Below are 20,376 nucleotides of genomic sequence, written 5' to 3'. Positions count from 1 at the left end.
CCAAATTTGAATCTGAACACTCAGTCAGCAGTTAAACAGATTTTTCACTAACACACAACTTAAATTGGGTCACTTCGAGACGATCACTTAAAGTAATAATAAATTGCAATTCAGATGCCTAAATGAGTGAGAAGTTGAAGCAGTATCGTTATAACCGTTGAGTTCCTTCGAAGACGGACTGGCAGGCTGATTCAAACATGTAAAACTTTTTGAACATTTCATCAAAACAACTGGTAAGCTCTATTGATTTGATCGTTTATTCCTTTGTATGTGATTCGAATTTAACTTTTCGCGCTGTGTGGTTGTTTTTTTGCAACTCGCTGAAAGACGCTGTGCATGGCATGCAACTCTGATAATATTTCTGCTGGGTTAGTGCGGATTTCCCATTTACAGTTACAGACATACGTGCATGATGTCATTTTTTAGTTTTCACTTTTAATTATTTGATGCACTGGCTGGCATTTATTAGGAAGTTGTTGATACATTATTGAAATTATCTTATTTTTAGGATGTTTAGTAAAAATATATCCTACATCCCCTGATTATGCTCATATGCTGAGTTCATCAGTAGGGGGAGCCAGTCATCCTAAAATTTGATCCATTCGACTCTGGCTTTGGAGAGCACTGCAATGAATTAAATTTTTTCATTAATTTTCACTGTTTGGTTTTACAGTGTATGAATCAGGTAAGCTACGTTATGTTACATGTTTATTAATTAATTAGAAAATTTGGTTGTGCAGTAAATGCCAACCTAGAGATGAATATTATGTGCACTGAATAAGTTGTATTGTTATGCATCGTTATAGTTGCTAATCGATTGTCCAAAGATCATGTTTCTCAACTAATGCATTAAGGAATCATATATTTTACATTATATTTGTTCCCCTTGTTGTATGTTCCCCTAGTTTTATTATTATCTTAACACTTTGATTGGAGCTTACATTCTTTTTGTTTTTCAGGCCATGTCCACACGTACACAGTATTTTTATAAATTGAGTTTTTCCGTCTTACATTTAAAAGAAATAAAAATAAATCTACATCTTCACGAAAACGCAAAAGCATGCTATGAAGCACTGTCAAGAGCATGCCAAGCCAACAAGTGACAACCGTAAAGCCATGTTGCCCAATCAGAAGCCTGAAAAAGTTTATAGTAGGCGGAGATAACAGAGCATGGACACAAGCCAATGCTTGGTTTCAGTGACCTGGTGTTGCGTTTGTGTGGATGCATGGAAAAAACTCCAGTTTTGAAAATACCTGTGTTTGTGTGGACAGGGCCTTAGTTGTTTTCTTATGGACAGAAATACTAATCTTCCTCTGTCCATTCCCCAAGACAAACAAAGACCTCTACAACCAGAGAAGCAACACTGGCAGAAGTAGTATCACACATTACTCCGCTAATAAAGGTTTCAAAGCAGGAACAATCCCCAAAATATCTCTGGATAGACTGGATGCCATTGTCGCCGGAAAGAAAAACAACTTGTACGAGGACAAACAAATGGTATGGTAAACACAGCTGTTTTGACGTATCATGTAGGTTCATGCATTTAGCTGCATGATGAACTTTATGCATGATACGGCTTTATGTTCTCTTAATCATTAAAATAGATATCCTGTTTTACATAAAAATGTCCCATGCCATTACCATTTATTGTCGGCCTATTGTGAAACGGTAGCCATTTGAAGCTATACAACCCAGTTATACAACCAAATATTTATTTTTGAAATAAAATACAGGGATTACGGTTAAAATATTTCATCAAAAGTAATATTATAGTTTATTAACAGTTGGCTTTAGTGGATGCATGTAAGATCCATTAAACTGAAAGGGATTTCAACCAAGGTCAAGACACAGCAGGTAGATAATAGAGACACAGAAAAAACATGTATAAAAACAGATCACAAGGTCAAAGAATAGACTACGATAAACAATGTATGATAAGGGATACGTGAATGCTGGCTAGAAATGTAATGTTTTGACTTGAGATAGAATAAAGATGAACACTTAAGATCAGACACAAATCTGGAGATGGAAGAAATTCCAGAACTAACCTAAATATCAGGCCCCTGATGCAAAATACCGTAGTTAGAATGGAAAGAATAAAACCCTGTTCCTAAAGAGGTCACACTGTTTGTGGGCGTGTAGTTATGATTCAAGCTGGACACAAGACTGTACGGAAAACTGTAGGTGAGTGGAGGCTTGGCAGGGTCAGAACATATTACACTGTTATTGCATGCAACTTTTCAGAGATTTTATTGCAAATGTGTAAATTTTTATTGTTTAAACATTGCATGCTAATAGCATAAAGGAATTACTAAGTTAAGTGTTGCCACTTTTTGAAAATGTTTGTTGCCAAAACCTTACTAAGCTCTCAGGTTTAACATTTTCGTTGATGTGTATTGTGAATGTTTCTGTAATATTATGTAAGACACTTGTGACTGCATTACTGTCTTCTCTGTTAACTTCAGCAGTTTTTTAATTACTGCTGTCTTCATTCATGAAATGACCTCAGGATTTCTTTCTGTCCACTAGCAAGCTGTCGGTCATTCTCTAAATGGTTTAACTGTGAATTTGGCATAGTGACATGATTAGCATGTGTGTGCTGTTTAAGACTGGTTACACACAAGCTTGTCAAATAATAAAAAAATATATATTTTATTTATTGGCGTTGAAGGACATGTGACTTTATGCACAGCATGTTTTTTGCTAACTGAAAGTTTTCAAAAAAAATGGGCAGTGACTATTTGACATCTGTAGTTTACACAAAATCAGTATAATTGCACAAATAGCACATCATATGCATTGGGGTAAAAATAAGCTGGTGAATGATGGTTGTTTGATAGCATGTGAAATGGCAATTTTTTTTATTTGAATGAAGAGAATAAAAAAACAGAATCAGTTTATGATCAGTTAAGGGCTAAATATAATTAAGATTTCTGTTTGAGAGAGAAGATATCCTTATATGCTTACAGCCAGAAAAAGCTGGTAGTCTATCATTGTAAAGAGCAGATTTTATCAGTAAATGAAGCTCTTTCCAGTCTATTAAAATCCCAACACCTCCTAAAGAGCAGTGTGATATTTATAGCTGAAGATGAAGGGTTCAGGGCGAGAGGAAAGGGTCTTCCCGAAACAATCAGTCAGGTTGTTTAAAACAGTAGAGTCACCAGAAGGCTGTGTGTGGGAGAACACTGCCATATCTGCAGGTTTCCTCTTTTGGCCTGTAGTTGAAACGGAGTTGGAGCTTCACTTTGTAATGCATGCATATGTAAATTAAAACCAACTGAATTTAAGTGTCACGTGATCATTCACAAATCATTCTAATATGCTGATTTGGTGCTCAATTATTACTTGTGCTTAATGATTATTTTTAAGGGAACTGTACAAGATTATTTGATGAATAGAAAGCTAAAAAGAAGAGCATTTATTTGAAATAGAAATCATATGTAAAATTATAAATGCATTTTTGTAAATGGCACTTTCCATCGATTTAATGCATCCTTAATGAATATAAAACTATTTATTTTTTATATGACACGGTTCATAAAATATTTTGCAGTAAAACCGGTCTTTAACATTAATAATAATAATAATAATATTTGTGCCAAGTAAGCATGTTAGAATGATTTCTAAAGTATGTAATTGCCATCACAGGAATTCATTATATTCTAAAATGTATTGTGGGCTCCTAGGGTGAAATTATGTTTTATTTGCCACTAAACAAAACCACAAGAGAGGCAGAGGGAGAGTTAACCAAACAGAGGCTTTTATTCAGCCAAGAAATATTGAGGGTCCAAAAAGAAATCTAAATGGAAACTTAAGTTCTTCCCAGTCTGGGGTATCTTCGTTGTTGGTGTTCACTATGTCCGTTCCACACAGGGCCACCTTAAAATGGGAGACAGAGCATAGGAAAGGCAGGTCAGTAAGCAACATGTGACAAAATTCACCCACTTTGCTCTTCAGTCAGTTGTCTTCGGTTACTCTTTCGCTTGTCTAGACCATCCAGAGGCTTTAGCACCTTCTCCTCAGGCCACTCTCTCAAACTGAAGCAGAGATCCTACCTTTATGATGACCTCCATTAGGTAATCATTGACTGCAGCTGTGGGTGGTTCCATGTCTGGAGGGTGAGCAGGTGGAAGTACTCATGATTGATGACTTTTCCTAGCCAAGGCCTGCTCCTCTGGTTTGGGGTTTCTAATTCCCACATTGGCTTGCCACACATTCCCCCCCTCAACTCCAGGCTATTACCAGGAGCGACCGACCAAAGGCACTCCTCCCTTCGAGACAGGGCATCCACATTTCCTTGCAACTTTCCACCTCGATGCTCTACTCTGAATCAGAAGTCCTGTAGAGCCAGGAACCAACGTGTGACATGAGCATTAGAGTCCTTTGCAGTAGACATCCTTTTCAGAGGAGCATGGTCTGTAATAAGGGTGAATTCTCTACCCAGCAGGTAATATTTCAGCTTTTTGAGAGCCCACCTGATGGCCAAACATTCTTTCTCAACTGTGGAATAATTGCGTTCATGTTTGAGTAACTTACGGCTAATGAACGTAATGGGATGTTCCTCTCCATTTCTTTGCTGTGAAAGGACTGCTCCCAAACCCGTCTCTGAGGCATCAGTTTGGACAATGAAAGGTTGTTGGAAGTCTGGAGTTATCAACACTGGGTTCTCACCTAGGGCCTGCTTAAGAGAGGAAAAGGCCTGTTCTACTTCAGTAGACCAGACGACATGGTGAGGTAGGTGGTTTTTGGTCAAGTCATGTAATGGAGCTGCCAGCGTTGCAAAGTTTGGGATAAACTGACGGTAATATCCAACCAGACCCAGGAATGTTTTTACCTGTTTCTTTGTTACCGGTTTTGGCACTTGGAGGTGGTGTCGTTTTTTTTTTTTTTTTCGAACATTACCACGTCCAATGGTGAACCCAAGATATTCTGCCTCTTCCAATCCTAATTTGCATTTGGTTGGGTTGGCCGTAAAGCCTGCCTCCCGGAGGGTGCTCAATACAGCCCGCAATCTGCTCAGGTGGGAAGACCAGTCAGCACTGTGAACCACAATGTCATCCAGGTAGGCTGCAGCATACTCCTGATGGGGTCGAAGGATCCTATCCATCATTCTTTGGAAGGTCGGCGGTGCCCCGTGGACCCCAAATGGTAGAACCCGGTATTAAAATAACCCATCAGGAGTGGAAAATGCTGTTTTTTCCTTGGCCTGGTCAGTTAAGGGGACCTGCCAGTACCCCTTAGTCAGGTCCAGAGTGGATACAAAGTGGGCTGGCCCCAGGCGCTCAATGAGCTCATCCACTCTGGGCACTGGATAAGCGTCAAATTTGGAGATTTTGTTCAATTTTCTAAAATCATTACAAAATCCTTGATAACTTCAGTCAGCTGACCATGGCTACTGCAATTTTCCTCTCTGTATATTTACAATAAAACTAAATAGGATATCAAATACCATTGCCTCCTTTCGTTTTCATTTTAACATAAGAACAGCTGCAGAAATGTACTTAGTTCAGGGATATATATATATATGTATATATATAGCCATTACAATGAAACAATATAAATTTGCCTTTATTTTCATTTTAACATAGATAAATTGAATACAGACCAAAGAAAACCTGTTAGATTTACCCCGCAGCTGAATTATATTTTATGTTTAACCACTAAAGAGACATCAGAGCCAGCGGCACATATCAAAAGGTCTAGCCGAGGTGAGGCTGCTTCTCGGTGGATAGATGATCACTGAGCTCTTGCTGATTGCGTGGAGCTGACGGTCTCTGAGATCGGCGAAACAAATTTTTAAATAGCCGCTGTCTTTATAAATAAACCAAAGATTTGAGTTTTAAATAACTACATTCTCGCCTGAAATACTTTTAAATTTACATTTCATGACACAATAAAAGTAATATTTTGAAAATGTTGATCCGAATAAATGGTGGTTGAACTCAACCAACGCTGAGTGAACTCAACCAGTCAGGATGTTTAGTGCCCAAATCCCACCCCCGAAAGTTCCGGAACTTTGAAAAAGTACCACCTCGCCTGCAGGGACTTTCTGAATTGGGCTCCACCACTCACTGCTGGTTTCTTCAATGATGTTCAGGGCCAGCATCTTCCTTACTTCCTCACGAATAGCTTCCCTCTGAGCTTCTGGGATGCGATAGGGCTTCAGTCTCACTTTCCTCCCAGGTTCTGTCATGGTAGACCACTGTGGTCCGTCCTGGTAGTAGGGAGAATACATCTGAATATTGGCTTACCATCTCCCGAAGGTCTGGTTTCTGGGTTGGGCTCAGGTGTGCTCCCATTTCCACAGGTTCCTGGGAGAAAACTTGGGATGACAGTGTGGACAGCAAACATTGCCCTGGCTCATACAATTTCTTGAGTAAATTTATGTGATAAATCTAGTGGGCCCGGCGACGACCGAGCTGCCTAATCTTATAGTTCACCGTCACCGTATAGGCCCACCCGTTCAACAACTTCATACGCCCCATGCCACTTGGCGAGATACTTGCATTCCTGTGTAGGGACCAACACCATTACTTTTTCTCCTGGTTGAAACTCTCTCAGCTGAGCTCCTCTGTTGTAGACTCATGCCTGGGCCTCTTGTGCCTGTTTAATGTGCTCTCGAACAATTGGCCATACTGGAGTCATCCGTTGCATCTGTTCCACTACAGAGCGATGTGGCGACGGTTGATTCTCCCAGACCTGTTTGGCAATATCCATCAGCCATCTTGGCCTTCGCCCATAGAGGAGTACAAATGGGGAAAATCTGGGGCACTTCCCTTATGGAGAACAGCACATAAGGCAATAACTGATCCCAGTTTTTCCCCATCCACCTCAATCACTTTTCTTAACATTTGCTTTAAGGTCTGATTAAACCTCTCTACCAACCCGTCTGTCTGAGGATGATACACAGAGGTACGAATCTGGCTCACCTTCAGGAGTTTACACATCTCTTTCATGATTTTGGACATGAAGCAGGTACCCTGGTCTGTTAGAATCTCTTCCACAATGCCCACTCGGCTGAAAAGCGTGAATGTCTCTCTGGCCACTGCTTTAGCAGTTGCTGCTCGTAGGGGTATACCCTCTGGATATCGCGTAGCATAATCCAGGATTACCAAAATGTATTGATGGCCCTGGCTGGATTTGGGCAGTGGCCCCATGATGTCCATTGCTATTCTGTGGAAAGGAGTCTCAATAATGGGTAAAGGAACCAATGGGTTGCGATAGTTTACCTTGGGGCTGGTTTTCTGGCACATTGCACACTGTCTGCAGTACTCTTCAACTGCTCTCTTCACCCCTGGCCAGTAAAACCTCCTCAGGATCTGTTCGTATGCCTGCTCCATTCCCAGGTGGGCTCCCAAGATATAGGAGTGAGCTAAATACAACACTCTAGAGACTGCTCAACAACCTCCCCATCAATTCTTAATGACTCGGTACAGCAAGTTATTTTTAACAGCAAAATATGGATAAGTTAGTTCACTCACCCCATCTAGTAACTGGTCATCCACAGCCTTGATGCTTTTCCAAGCATGTTCCAGGTTAGGGTCTTGCAGCTAAGTGGTGCCAAACTGCCCAGGCCTATCCCTATCAAATGCCTCCACTTGGGGGAACTCAGAGAAGTCTTCACCATTAGAGGGAGTTTCTGCTTCATCTTCCAGAGGGATATTTACTACACCACTATCTGGGGTCACTGACTCCCTCCCTGACTGCTGATCTGAAGGTGCTGCAAACACCCGGAAGGACTGAGGTTTTTCAGTACTTCTCTTAACATGGCTTTTAGGCCTTGGTCAGGTTTTTCTGGGTTCTAGAGGCCAATAACGCTCATACACTGGGCATTCCCTGCCTAACAGAACTGGTACTGACAGGCCGTCAACCACCCCAGCTTTGAGAGTACATGCTCCTCTGGGTATTATCATCTCAACCTGTACAGTTGGGTAGCTCTTCTGATCTCTATGAATGCAGGACACCACTATGGAGGGGCCTTTTGGCCCCAGTGCATATTCAGGCTGAACTAGGGTAACCACACTTCCTGAGTTCAGAAGGGCTTCTGTGTCTTGGTTGGCCACTCTTACAGGAATATGGGGGGCTGTTGTCTCTTGGCTTGCCCAACAGGTCATCCCATAGTGACATGCAGAGGGCATGGATTCTTCCCTTCCTGGACAACCCCAGGATAGGTGACCTTCCTGTCTACAGGAGTAGCATCTTCATGGGGTTTGGCTGCTGGTTGGTGTCCAGAGAGGTGGGTTTGGGTTCTCTGGGCTGGTGTTACTGACCTTGCCAACTGAGAGTCCCCCTGGTTTTTTGGTGGCCCTCCTCTGGTACTTGAACGGCCCATTCTCGATGGATCCTGACGATTCACTTTCATTACCTCGACTGTCACTTGATGGTTTTCTAATAGGGCTGTCAGAGTTTCTACATCAGCAGGACTGGTTTGTGCAGCATAGCGCTTGGCCTCAGCTGGCAGGGACCAAATGCAACGGTCCAGCACAATCCTTTCCACCACTGAGGGGCCTTCCCCTGTAGTGAGCCAGGCTTTTGTCAGTCGGATCAGTGTGGCGATTTGAGGTCTAACTGGCTGGGTTGGATCAAAAGTCCATGCGTGAAAACGTTGGGCATGAGCAGGGAGGCTATGCCCATAGTGGGACAAGATGGCCTGCTTTAACTTCACATAATCAGCTGCATCTTTAACAGGTAGATCCTGACAGGCTCTTTGGGCTTTCCCGGTCAAAAAAGGTTCCAATAAGGTGCCCCAGTCTTCTTCAGGCCATTTCTCTCTGACGGCAGTTCTCTCAAACACCTCCAAATAAGCTTCAACATCATCTGGAGTCTGCTTAGTAAGGACCCTCCCTGGGTCCTATACAGTATTATAATAGAAAAAAGTTATTTTTAAATTATAAGACTATTTCGCAATATTAACATTTATTAATATTATAATCTTGAAAAATAATAGTTTTAACCATATTGTTATCATTGTTTACTGCATTTATTTGACCAACAATAAATTTAAATACTGAAATATGATTGAAATAACTGTTTTCTCTTTTAATATATTTAAAAATATTTATTTGTTTTAATATGCCGCTGTGTTGCCAAAACATCTTACTGATGATAAAATCTTACTGACCAAATGTGTGTGTGTGTGTGTGTATTCTATGTAAGCATAAACTATAAAGAGAACCACTAACAGGGCAACAGTCTGAAAGAAAGCTTTACCCGTTGAACTCAAGATAATTAATTCAGGATGCCTCTTATTCAGAAACAATAACTTCCGACAGGCCACGTTAGTGGCTCCGACCTCCCCGTCCTCTATTCTATTATGTAAGTTTCCTGTCTTGTGGCGCGCCACTGGACCTCAAACAAGGAGACTAATCTAGCTCTCTTTCCATTCAGGAATAAAGAGTCATTCTCTCTTACTATGCAGGTCTCCTTCTTATTCTCACCCACTGTCTCTCTCTTCATCTCTGCAGTGCTTCTGGTTGTCTTTGTTTTCTAGTAAAAAGGGGAGGGTGTCCTTGGGTCTTCCTCCCACACATAACCCCCTTCACTTTTTTTTAGTCATCCCAATTTCAATGACAGGGTCCAAGCCTCGGAGTCACCATGCCGAGACTCCCCCGCCCTCGCCCCCTCCCCAGCCATCACACATGTTCCACAGCACGTACCTTGTCTCTCTTTGCTCTCAGTTTGGCTCAGGCAGAGCAAACAGTAGTTTGATCAAACAAGACGGCAAATGATTTAGAAAGATTTAGAGCCATGACAACAAACATGGTGTCTGTAGGCAATACAAGAACTTGTCTACGTGTGTGCAAACACCTTATTATTGTGATGTTTACTAAAACAGAGGAAATAATAAACGGTGATATCCAAACAGTTTTTATGGCTTTGTGAGCTGCAAAGCATGATATCTATCACAAACAGTGTAAGCGATACAGAACTTGGCTGTGTGTGTGTGTGTGTGTGTGTGTGTGCGCAAACAACTTCGAATTCTTGTTTATTGAAACAGATTAAATAATATACAGTGAATGTGTGTTATATCTCATGCAAACAGGTAAAGATATTAGAAGCAAATTTAGAGAGAAATATATTATAAGTAAAACAGCAAAGAGGTTTGAGGTTATATATTTTATAAAAAAGAAAAAAAAACAATTCTCATATTGGTGGAAGCTTTTAAACAAATAGAGAGACCTTTATCGATTATCTGTAGAATTGAGAGGAGTTGGGCCTCGTACATGTACTTGGAATCATATACATTGTACAACTGTTGCCCAAACAACTTGTATTCTGTCATCCTTTAACAAACAGACCTGCCTGGAAGAGCACGTGAAATACATGTGCTGCACGTAAAAAATGTATTCTTCTGTTGATGCACTGAAAGGAAACTTATTTAAGACTGACTATTGACTAATGAAACAGATATATAATTCAGCTTAGTAATTTTTGACTGTAAGAAAGAAAAGAAAGAAAAAAGCCACACAAGTAACCTTTGTGCCTTAGACAAAATCCGTAGAGATTCTGTCTTGTGAATGCCCTCTAGAGATGTATAGATAAACTTTATTGATCCCTGAGGGTAAATTCAGTAGCTTTGAACTCTGTACACTCTTTGTCTTCTCAGTGACCCAGTCTGTTTTCCTGGATAGACTCCCTTTACCTTCCTGAATTACGCTACTCTGCGCCAATTATATTTAAAAACTTCTGAAGTGTAATATTCCTGATGTTGTTTGTGATCCTGAACCACAAAACCAGCCATGAAACCACTTGAAAGCTAAACAAATAAGCTTTCCATTCATGTATGGTTTGTTAGGATAGGACAATTTTTGGCAGAAATACAATTTGAAAATCTTGATTCTGAGGGTGCCAAAAAAAAAAAAAAAAAAATATTGATAAAATCGCTTTTAAAGTTGTACAGATAAAGTTTTTAACAATGCATGTTACTAATCAAAAATTAAGTTTTTAAATATTTATTTGAGGAAATGTACTAAATATCTTCATGGAACATGATCTTTATTTAATATCCAAATTATTTTTGCCATAAAATAAAAATGTATCATTCTGACCCACATGTTGCTATAATATACCCCTGCACAACCCGTGGTTTTGTGGTCCAGGGTCACATTTGTCCATTTGCCAGACAATATAAAGTAGTACTGATACTTTTTCTCCTTAATTTTAGACTACACCTGTCAGAACCAACATCTGAAACAACTTCCAGAGATTCCAAATTTGAGCTCCAAATAAAGCTAACACTAAGGTTTCCGAAAAGGGGTTTTCACAGGGATGCCAGAGAAGAACTAGTTTGGGTTTCCCAAAGGACATTTCAGTAAACCTTTCTGAAACAAACAAGCATTTATTTTCTTAGTGTGAAGAGCATTAGAATAATCTAAATAGCCTTTTCCCCACTATAAAGAACCTTTTGTTGAATGGAAATGTTCCATTAATGTTAAAGGTTCTTCATGAAACCAAAGACGCCGTTAAAGGACTTTTATGTAGTAATCATGTAATGAATTACAAAATATGCATGATGATTCAGTTCCCCTGCCAATTAATTAATATAAATGAGAAATAACACTAAACAAACAAAATCTGAAAAAAAAAACATAATTTGAAGGAATTAATTTTTTTAAGGGTTTCACTAGTATTTTACATGTAACATTGCAATGCATTGTGGTTTAGAGTTAACACAAATGTCTGTAAAATTAATGGATGATGTCCCGTGCAATCAGCAGCCATGTATTTTATTTAATTATTTCTTTTTACAGTGAAAGGTGGAGTTAATGTGGTGAAGGGAATCTGCTGATGATGTATACATCTTTATTGTGATTAACTTTAATTTATAACTTGGCCTATAACTAAATGTTATGGTTGCAAAATGATCTAAAATGATAAAAGTTTAGTTGCTACCTGAATGTCACCTATTTATACTTTACTTTTTAACATCTCTAAAGATAGGCCCCCTGGTCTTGGACGGTTGCAAAACCGTAGTCATTCGTTTGATTTATCTCCTTGTTGGCTTGAGATCTCCAAGCTATAGGTTACTACTGGCATACAACATGTTATCTAACTATATACACATATATTTAAACAGGACCTAATTCTTACCAATTTAAAGGTATGCTGAATGAATATGAAGAACTGCTTATCAGACCCTAAACACAAGCAAACATGTGCATTGTTTCATTTCTTTGTGTTACCTCCCTTGTTTGGAAGTATACAGTGGAAAATTGAGCTAAAAGATCATTGTAAATTGCCTTGAGAGGAAGCTCTTTGCTGCGCTATTTACTTTGAGAAAACTGATATTATGTGAGTAACAATGAAAGACTAATCCTTTCCAAAACAGGAAGTTGATCTGATAACTATCACGAGACTGTTATATTTGATTTTTATTTTCAAAGTCATGAATTGAAAATAAATAAATACGCATTACGGAACCGATGAGTGCTGACAATACCTTAAAAAGCTTCGGTTGCAATTAATGGGCAATAGACGGAGCTATGGACGAAACGGAGAGGATCCTGTAAGAACTGGATTCTGAGATGCAGATAACCAGTGAGTAAATTAAACGGCTTCAGTCTGTCCTTTTTTTTTTTTTTTATCCCGCCTGAAGTTAAACATTTTTGTAGCAAGTCCATTCTCCACCTCTTTCTGAACATTAAAGAGAGAGGTCCACCTTTTCTGCTAAGTCGCGGTGCGCTTTCGTGGAGTGAGGGGGAATTTACATTCATAGAAAGCTTGCCAATAGGGTGCTGCACAGCCGAGCGGATCGCAGTACGTGCTCGTGGGAAGGGACGGTGTCATTGTATTTGATCGCGTGTGCGTCCCACAGAGTGCTTGGAAGCAGCGCGCGCTGGATGCGTCTGTGCTCGAGGCTATCCATGTCTTTTGTGCCACCAGCTGAGCAGGCTCTGCGCGATATTTATCATTTTTAATCATGTGTTTGAAAAATGCCAAGTTGTTTTGCGAATGTTTCACGGTTCAGGTAAGATACGCTTTTATCAAACTGATTCTTACTGTCTTATTGTGCATTTAAAAAATTCATTGTCGAGTGAAATTCATACTGAAAGGAATGAATAGCAAACAATATGTTTAACGTTGTTTATACAGCATGCATTGCATTGAGAGGAGAGCCAAACAGTCCCAAATCATTTTCTTCTGACACTACGAAAAGTGAACACACGAAAGTGCGTGGGGATAGTGGTATCACTGCAATTAAAAAAATGTGCATGTAGAAATAATAACAATACATTGATTTAAAACTGTAATTCCCATTGTGCTCAGTCACATCACTTTTTTTAAAGATATTATTAACCAAGGAAGTAAAGAGCTCTCAGCTTGCAATCTATTTGTGTTGGATTTTCCCATGCATGACCTAGCATCTTTATTAAACATGAGTTTTACATTACAGTGAGAGCTGAGTCAGTGTAAAATTGCTGCATCATCAAAAGTTGACAGTGGACTGGCAAATTCTGTTCTGAAATGACGTCCTGTGTAATGGGACAATGACTTTGCAGAAAAATCTCAATTGCAGATCAAGGGATGATCACACATGGCTTCTCCCATGATTTTATCTGTTAGAAAAAAAATTATACTTTCTATAATTTCTATTGCCAAAATACACTTTAAACACTTAGAAAAAATCTTTATTTTATTAATGTAGTGGATATTTATTCATGTAGTCAATGTATACATGCTGAAATTGAAATATCAGTTTGATCTAATGGTTGTAATTCAAGATTTCACTCTTCTTTTAATATATAATTATTTATATTATTTATTATATGTTCTAACCCAGTAAAATAATGTACCATTCTAAAATTCGGGGGACGGTTGGTAAAAAAAAAAAAAAAAAAAAAAACGTTTACATTGATCCACACAAATCCAGTTTCACAAAAATGAAGCGCATGTTGTTCAAAACACCCTGAATTTTTTTTTTTTTTATCACAATCTACACAATAATGTTAAGCAGAACAGCTGTTTTTAACTGTGATGATAATAAGAAGAAATGCAGTAAATCAGCATATTAGACTGATTTCTGAAGATCATGTGACACTGAATACTGGAATAATGGCTGCAGAAAATTCAGCTTTGTCATCACAGGAATAAATTACATTTCAAAGTATATTTAATTTAAAATAAGTTTTTTTAAGTTGTAATAATATAAACACAAAATTACTGTTTTTACTGTAGTTTTGATTAAATGAAATACAATGTTGGTGAGCTTTCTTCTGAAAGCAAAAAAGTCTCACTGATCCTTAAACTTTTGAACAGAAACTAAAACAAATGTATAAATGGGGGGAGGCAACAGCATCCATGCATGGTGGTCTCTTAAGTGACCTGTAGTAGCTGGGTCACTATGAGAGATGGAGGTGGGGGCTGCCTAAAATAAACAGAGCTCTGTGCTCATATGTTGAAGTGGGGAGGCCACGCGTAATTAAATTACGTGACTGTGAAATGCTGGAGTCTTGGTCAGATGGAATATAGGTCTAGTTCCTGGAAAAGCTGTTCGAGATGGTCTGATTACATGGTGGACGTGCGTTTTGTAGCATTCAGACAGTTCTTAGATTTTCGACAGGTCATGGTGTCAACAGAACTTCTGTCGCCTTCGTGACAAGACGCCATTCTCTGCCAAGATCAGCAGTAAAGTCATTTGTCAAGCTGAGGCCAAAAGTGAGATCACATCCACTCATCTCAAAGTCTAAAGGAAATTCTGATCATTGATGTTCTACTCAAAATTTTGACCCAACCTGGAGTTCTACATTACATGTGCTCAAGATCAGAGCATCTCCAGAGGGTACATCTGCTTTGATAAGAGACCTATTGCGTCATAACCCACTAAAGCTGAAAGACTGCATTCAAAGACATAAATGCCAGAATATCACACGACTAACTACATAGAATGAATACTTATTCATGCGGTACTTATCTGCCTTAAACTGTGTAAAAAGTGTGTCTTAGGAAGCAATAGGAAGAGATTAGAATCACCATTTGTTGCCACTGCAAATATGTATTTTTATCGTTTAATTTCTGGTTCGACTCAGACCTTAGGTTTCACACAATCTGACACGCATGTGATAGAGGATTAGATGCTGCAGACCAGACATACACAAACACTCTTTCTGTGTAATCTGTCTCTTCATTCCAGATAGCACGGTGTGGGTGTGTCTTTTTCTTCATGAATAGAATTGTCTGCTTTTTTCAGGGCATAATGTTGGTGACTTGTATCTTGGTTATGATATTTGGTGGTTTTAGTTAGTTCTTTACAGTTATCGATTTATTTATCTTGCACCAAGAATGCAGTCAAATGGTTATTTACAGCATGCACATGATGGAAATCTTTCACTTTTACAAATTGAGACATCTTAATCTTGAAGAGCAACAAGGAACAGAGTGGCACTTCATATTTTAACTGGAAATCACAGGATCTAAAGACCAGGTCACACCAAAGATGATAACTGTAATTATAAATCTTTAATAATGGCTCTAATTCTAGGAGAATTGGGAAGTTCGCACCATAACTGTAATGATAACCACACAGAAGAATAACATCATAGGAATCACGTTCAAAGTTATTTTTAGCTGATGAATGGTAATATATTGAGCCAGTCATAATCCATCATGCAGCTTGAACATTGAAAGCAACAGATATAACTGACATGACTGAAGCATGTCCATATAATAAGCAGAACATTATCGTGCACTGTTGTGGATGTAACTGTTATAGTTGTCTCAGTAGTTATTATTTCTTGATGTTAACATTGTGAAAACTGCTAGCTGCATGAACACGTGCTGGACTACAGGTGATAAAAGGTGCTTAGTTAAGATGCCAGATGAGCAGAAGTACTTCATATTAATACAAAATCACTTCATATACCTCTTTACCAGAACGTAGGAGTGCTCCACCTTGTGGCAAGTCTTGTCACCATTCGTTAAAATCACATTTGCTTTAGTCTCTTCAAGATAAAATCAAAGTCAGGTTTGTTGTTATTTTTAAGTATTAAGTTGTATTGTTTTTTAGTGAGTATATACGCCCTTAAATATTTGTCAAAATGATATCAAATACAACAAACTGAGTTATTAAACATAAAGCATAATTAAACTTTAATTACAAATTGTTCAATTAGGATTCAAAGCAATTTGTTTTCAACATGTATATATTTTATATAGAAACATTTTGTACATAATAATTTTTTACAATAATGTTAATATCTGTTTGTCTTAAATTTTTACTATCGTATTAGTGTCATTACAGTTTGACACTGATCTTGATTTGTTGTATGCATGCCAGGACTCTTTGCCGTACTGCTGATGGTGCTGGAGTGGACCCGTCCAGGCCTGTCCTCCCCATTACGCCCCATCTGTGACCTGCGCGTCCTCGACCATTTCATTAAGGAGGCTTGGGATGCAGAGGCTGCTATGGTGAGAGACATGCACATGATGGCTGTGATGTTATAAACACGTTTCAGTGTAACTCCAAGCAGTTCACTTTCTTTCTTTCATCTGTGCAATTCTTTAGCACATATTTGCAATGCCAAGTGTGCAGTCCGTCCTCTTCGCGTGTGCCCTCTCTAGCTGTTTCTGAACACTAGTGAATGACTCCTTACCCACTGAAAGAGTTCCCAGTGAATACCACATGACTTTGAAATAAAGGAAGCTGGATAAATTGTCTTCTGTAGAACTGCTTTATAGCTAAATTTCATAACTGATTAACTTTGCAACACTTGACACTGTTACTGAAATTAATTGATTGAAAATAATGACACTGTTGCCTTCTGTAGATCTTCTTATAGCTGAATTAAACTTTTAATATCTTGATTAACCTAGCACAAGCTGAATCAACAATCAACTCACGCTGAATAATGCCAATTCAGTAGCTAAATCATGTTTCCTAATGAACTTTGCTAATACTGACACTACTGTCATTGAACGAAGCTGAGCTGAATAATGATGCTATTGTCTTTTTGGAGCCATTGTATTGCTGACGTTGTATTTGTTTCAGAATTTAAGGGGTTTGCAACATTAATACTGTTATTTTCTTGTGTAGGACTGTTATGCTGCTTTGAAACAATTTCTGTTGTGTAACGTGCTGCATTAATAAATGTCACTTGAATGTTTTTGCTATCACAGAGAGCGTGTAAGGATGCTTGCAGCATTGCAACAAACTTCACTGTTCCTCTGACAAGAGTTGATTTTGATGTCTGGGAAGCAATGAATGTAAGTTGTCCTGCATGTTCCCGTTGTGAAGACTTAATATAATATAGATGAATATCTTATAAATAATGTGGTTAACACATTCCTTTCTGAATCTATTCTGTATGTCTCTTCAGATAGAGGAGAAAGCTCAGGAGGTCCAGTCAGGCTTACACGTGCTGAACGAGGCCATCGGCTCATTACAGGCGTCTAATCAGACTGACGTGCTACAGTCCCACGTAGATGCCAGTATTAGCAACATTGCCAGCATCAGACAAGTGCTGCGAAGTGTCAGCATACCGGTGAGTTCATGCAGGTCACTTGGAGAAAGAGAGGTCTCTTATGCTCAGCAGGGCTGCAGTTAAAATCGATTCAAAACAGTTATATTGTGAACTTTTCTATTATAATATATTTTAAAATATCTTTTATTCCTGGGATGTCAAAGATGAATTGCTCCTGTCTTCAGTGTCACCTGATCCTTCAGAAATCATTCTAATATGCTGATTTGTTACATTTCTTTTTATTATCAGTGTTAAAACAAACAGGTTCTTTGTAACTTCTTGTGTTCTTGCTGAGTAAACTTTTGAACCATTGTGCTCCAGAATGACACTTTTCATTAGCAAATTGACATATACTGGCATGCATTTGGCATGTGCACAGTGCATTTAAGCTATACTTTTCATTCAATATACACAAATGGCATCAGCTTCTCTGTTTTTTTGAGAATCAAACCCTGTGACGTCTTGCTCTCCCACTCAAGCTACAGGAACAGGAAACTGGATGTTATGCTAATCAAGTGTAGTGTACTACAAAATTTTGTCAACTTCAGGAAGAAAGCATGTTCGTCGCATTACTGTGATTGTGTCATTGTGTGGTAGTGCTAGATAAAAACAAGCAGAGGCTATGGGACTACACTCTCAGCTGAAAACAATATAGAAATTAAGAAATAAAATGGAAATTAAGCATTGTGTTGTGTTAAAGGAATAGTTCACCCAACAATGAAAATATGCTCAGGACATCCATGAAACAGATACGTTTTTCTTTATTGGAAGAGATTTGGAGAAATTTAGGATTACGTCAACTGCTCACTAATGGATCCTTTGCATTGAATGGGTGCCGTCAGAATGAGAGTCCCAACAGCTGATGATATCCCATTCACTGCAGAGGATCTATTGGGGAGTAAGTGATGTAGTGCTAAATTTCTCCAGTTCTGTTCTAATGAGATCTGAGGTCGAGTACATTTTCCGTAAATTTAAAGTAAAACTTAATGGAAAAAGTTCCAGTAGAAAATCACGTTTTTTTTTTTTTCTTCTTCCAGTCAGTATAGAAAAGTTATTCAGAATTTAAAAGCATGAATATGAGAGTTTTAAGTATTAGTTGCACTGCATTATTACTCTCTAACCCATTTCGCTCTGTCCCTCAGGAATATGTACCTCCTGCCAGCGGTGGAGAAGACGAGGAGACACAGAAAGTATCATCGATCTCAGAGCTGTTTCAGGTCCACAGCAACTTCCTGCGGGGAAAAGTGCGTCATCTGCTTGCCAGTGCACCTGTCTGCAAACAAGGTGTCAGCTGATAGACAATTTTGAGCAAGGGCCAAACTAATTGGAGCTCCTCATATCAGAAGGGCAGGATAATGGGCTATTACAAAGGATATGTTGCTGAGGTTTGAATGACTGGGAGTTGTAGCACTTTGAAAGATTTACTCACAAAGGGAAAAGAAGACATCCCCCAGAATGCAAAGCGCTCGCTTTGGCTGCCTTTGCAGAAAATCAACCAAAATCAACCAAACGCAATCATGAAACTTCAAGAAATCACTCCTCTTTCCCCACATGACTGTTGGCACTTGCCCAGCTCGACTGGGAAGGTTTATCTGGGACTTTTTTTTCCAAGTGTTTTGTATTGCTTATAAAATTGTCATTATTTATATAGATGATATTTCTTAGAGCTGGAATCACTTGCTTTTGCAGGTTCTTTTCTGAAGCTATTCAAGTGAAGACCTCTCTTCCTCCATTCACTGTGGCCTGAAGCACCTCCAAACATTGAACTGTTGATAGAGAAGCCTATTTATCAATATTAAATATGCACTGTAGGTTTTATATTCATTTCGGTGTTACGTCTGTGTGTGTGTACGTATGTGTGACTTTCGTGAATGCTGCAGGGAATGTTTCAAGCTTCGGGGAGGAAGGCTGTAATGCTGAATTCTTACGGGTCAGTTGGGGTGAACAGGAAGAAGGACTAGATTGCTGCTTGTGTCGGGGGAATTGGAAGCTTTCGTGAGAGCTGATGAGGCTTTGCGTTAGCTCATGTCTGAATTACGCGGTCCTGTGCAGATAACGTCGCTTCCAGGAACAATATTGATTAGTGTGTGTATGACGAACATCCTGGCCTGCTTCCACTTTACGCACGACGCTGCATATTTGCCTTTGGGAAATGATCGTAAGGTTGACATTTTGTTTCTTTTTTTTTTCTGTATAACTTGTGTTTTTCGTAAATAGCCTGTTTTTTTACGTCTGTCAATCAGTCTCCGTCTAGATGCAACAAAGTATGTTTGTAGATGTTTTTTTCCTGTTGTTTTGCTGTTGTTTGGTTCTTTCATCACAATGTCATTTGGTATTCAAATACAAAGTACTATTCTTAGCTGAAAATAGAAATGCAAAAACAAGGAGAGAGGAAGTTTTTCTTTTTGTCTTATGAAGCATCTCTGCTGAGAATGTCAATACACTGCTCACAATTCTGTAAATACATGTGATTCCAATGTGAATTCTTGAAGAATTTAATGAGAAAACAAGTACTTTATTATCTATGAGAGGAAGAACTAGGCATACATTATGCCTTAGACATGGCAGGATTATAAAATAAGTACCGGATTTTTGTCATGTTTCCACTGAAGGAATTTAGTCACACCACTAAATGTTTTTGAAAACCCTTTTGTGTCATTCCTTTTCACTCTACTTGCTACCAAAATATCTGCTCTTTTAGTTTGTTCAAGAATGGCTGGGCAAACATTTTGATACAGTATACTTAATAAAAGCAAATCTGATCTATTACTGAGCAGCCATCAGATGTCGACCCTCTGCATCTTTCAGATAAATTTAAGCTTAGCTGTTCATCCCAACCATGCTAACATGCCATCTCCATTTCCCAGTCAGAAAGTTATACATATTAAAATTTTATGGCATATGTGCCCCATATTATAG

General features: G+C 38.8%; 1 protein-coding gene across 5 annotated transcripts; it reads left to right on the top strand.

Moving 5' to 3' along the window:
- Window positions 1-21: 21 nt before the first annotated feature.
- Window positions 22-20,242, top strand: LOC113105893 (erythropoietin). Of its 5 annotated transcripts, XM_026267267.1 has the most exons (6): window positions 22-233; window positions 1,331-1,498; window positions 16,275-16,405; window positions 17,114-17,200; window positions 17,314-17,478; window positions 18,600-20,242. In XM_026267267.1, exons 3-6 carry the CDS (start codon window positions 16,295-16,297, stop codon window positions 18,750-18,752), a joined length of 516 nt encoding a protein of 171 aa, XP_026123052.1. In that variant the 5' UTR covers window positions 22-233; window positions 1,331-1,498; window positions 16,275-16,294; the 3' UTR covers window positions 18,753-20,242. The 5 variants fall into 5 exon arrangements, with proteins under 5 accessions (XP_026123052.1, XP_026123053.1, XP_026123049.1 ...); XM_026267268.1 differs by lacking the exon at window positions 1,331-1,498; XM_026267264.1 differs by lacking the exons at window positions 22-233; window positions 1,331-1,498 and adding an exon at window positions 2,118-2,185.
- Window positions 20,243-20,376: the final 134 nt, after the last annotated feature.

Source organism: Carassius auratus, chromosome 7, assembly GCF_003368295.1.
Source record: "Carassius auratus strain Wakin chromosome 7, ASM336829v1, whole genome shotgun sequence".
In the NCBI taxonomy this organism is placed as follows: domain Eukaryota; kingdom Metazoa; phylum Chordata; class Actinopteri; order Cypriniformes; family Cyprinidae; genus Carassius; species Carassius auratus.
The sequence above is the reverse complement of the archived record's forward strand: the minus strand, read 5'-3'. Positions and strand labels throughout refer to the sequence as shown.

Excerpts from the sequence above, each read along its gene's own strand:
- LOC113105893 (XM_026267264.1), top strand. The coding sequence starts at position 2,146 with ATGATTCAAGCTGGACACAAGACTGTACGGAAAACTGTAG. Across the intron at positions 2,186-16,274 it reads GACTGTACGGAAAACTGTAG|GACTCTTTGCCGTACTGCTG; the intron begins GTGAGTGGAGGC and ends TATGCATGCCAG. Across the intron at positions 16,406-17,113 it reads GGGATGCAGAGGCTGCTATG|AGAGCGTGTAAGGATGCTTG; the intron begins GTGAGAGACATG and ends TTGCTATCACAG.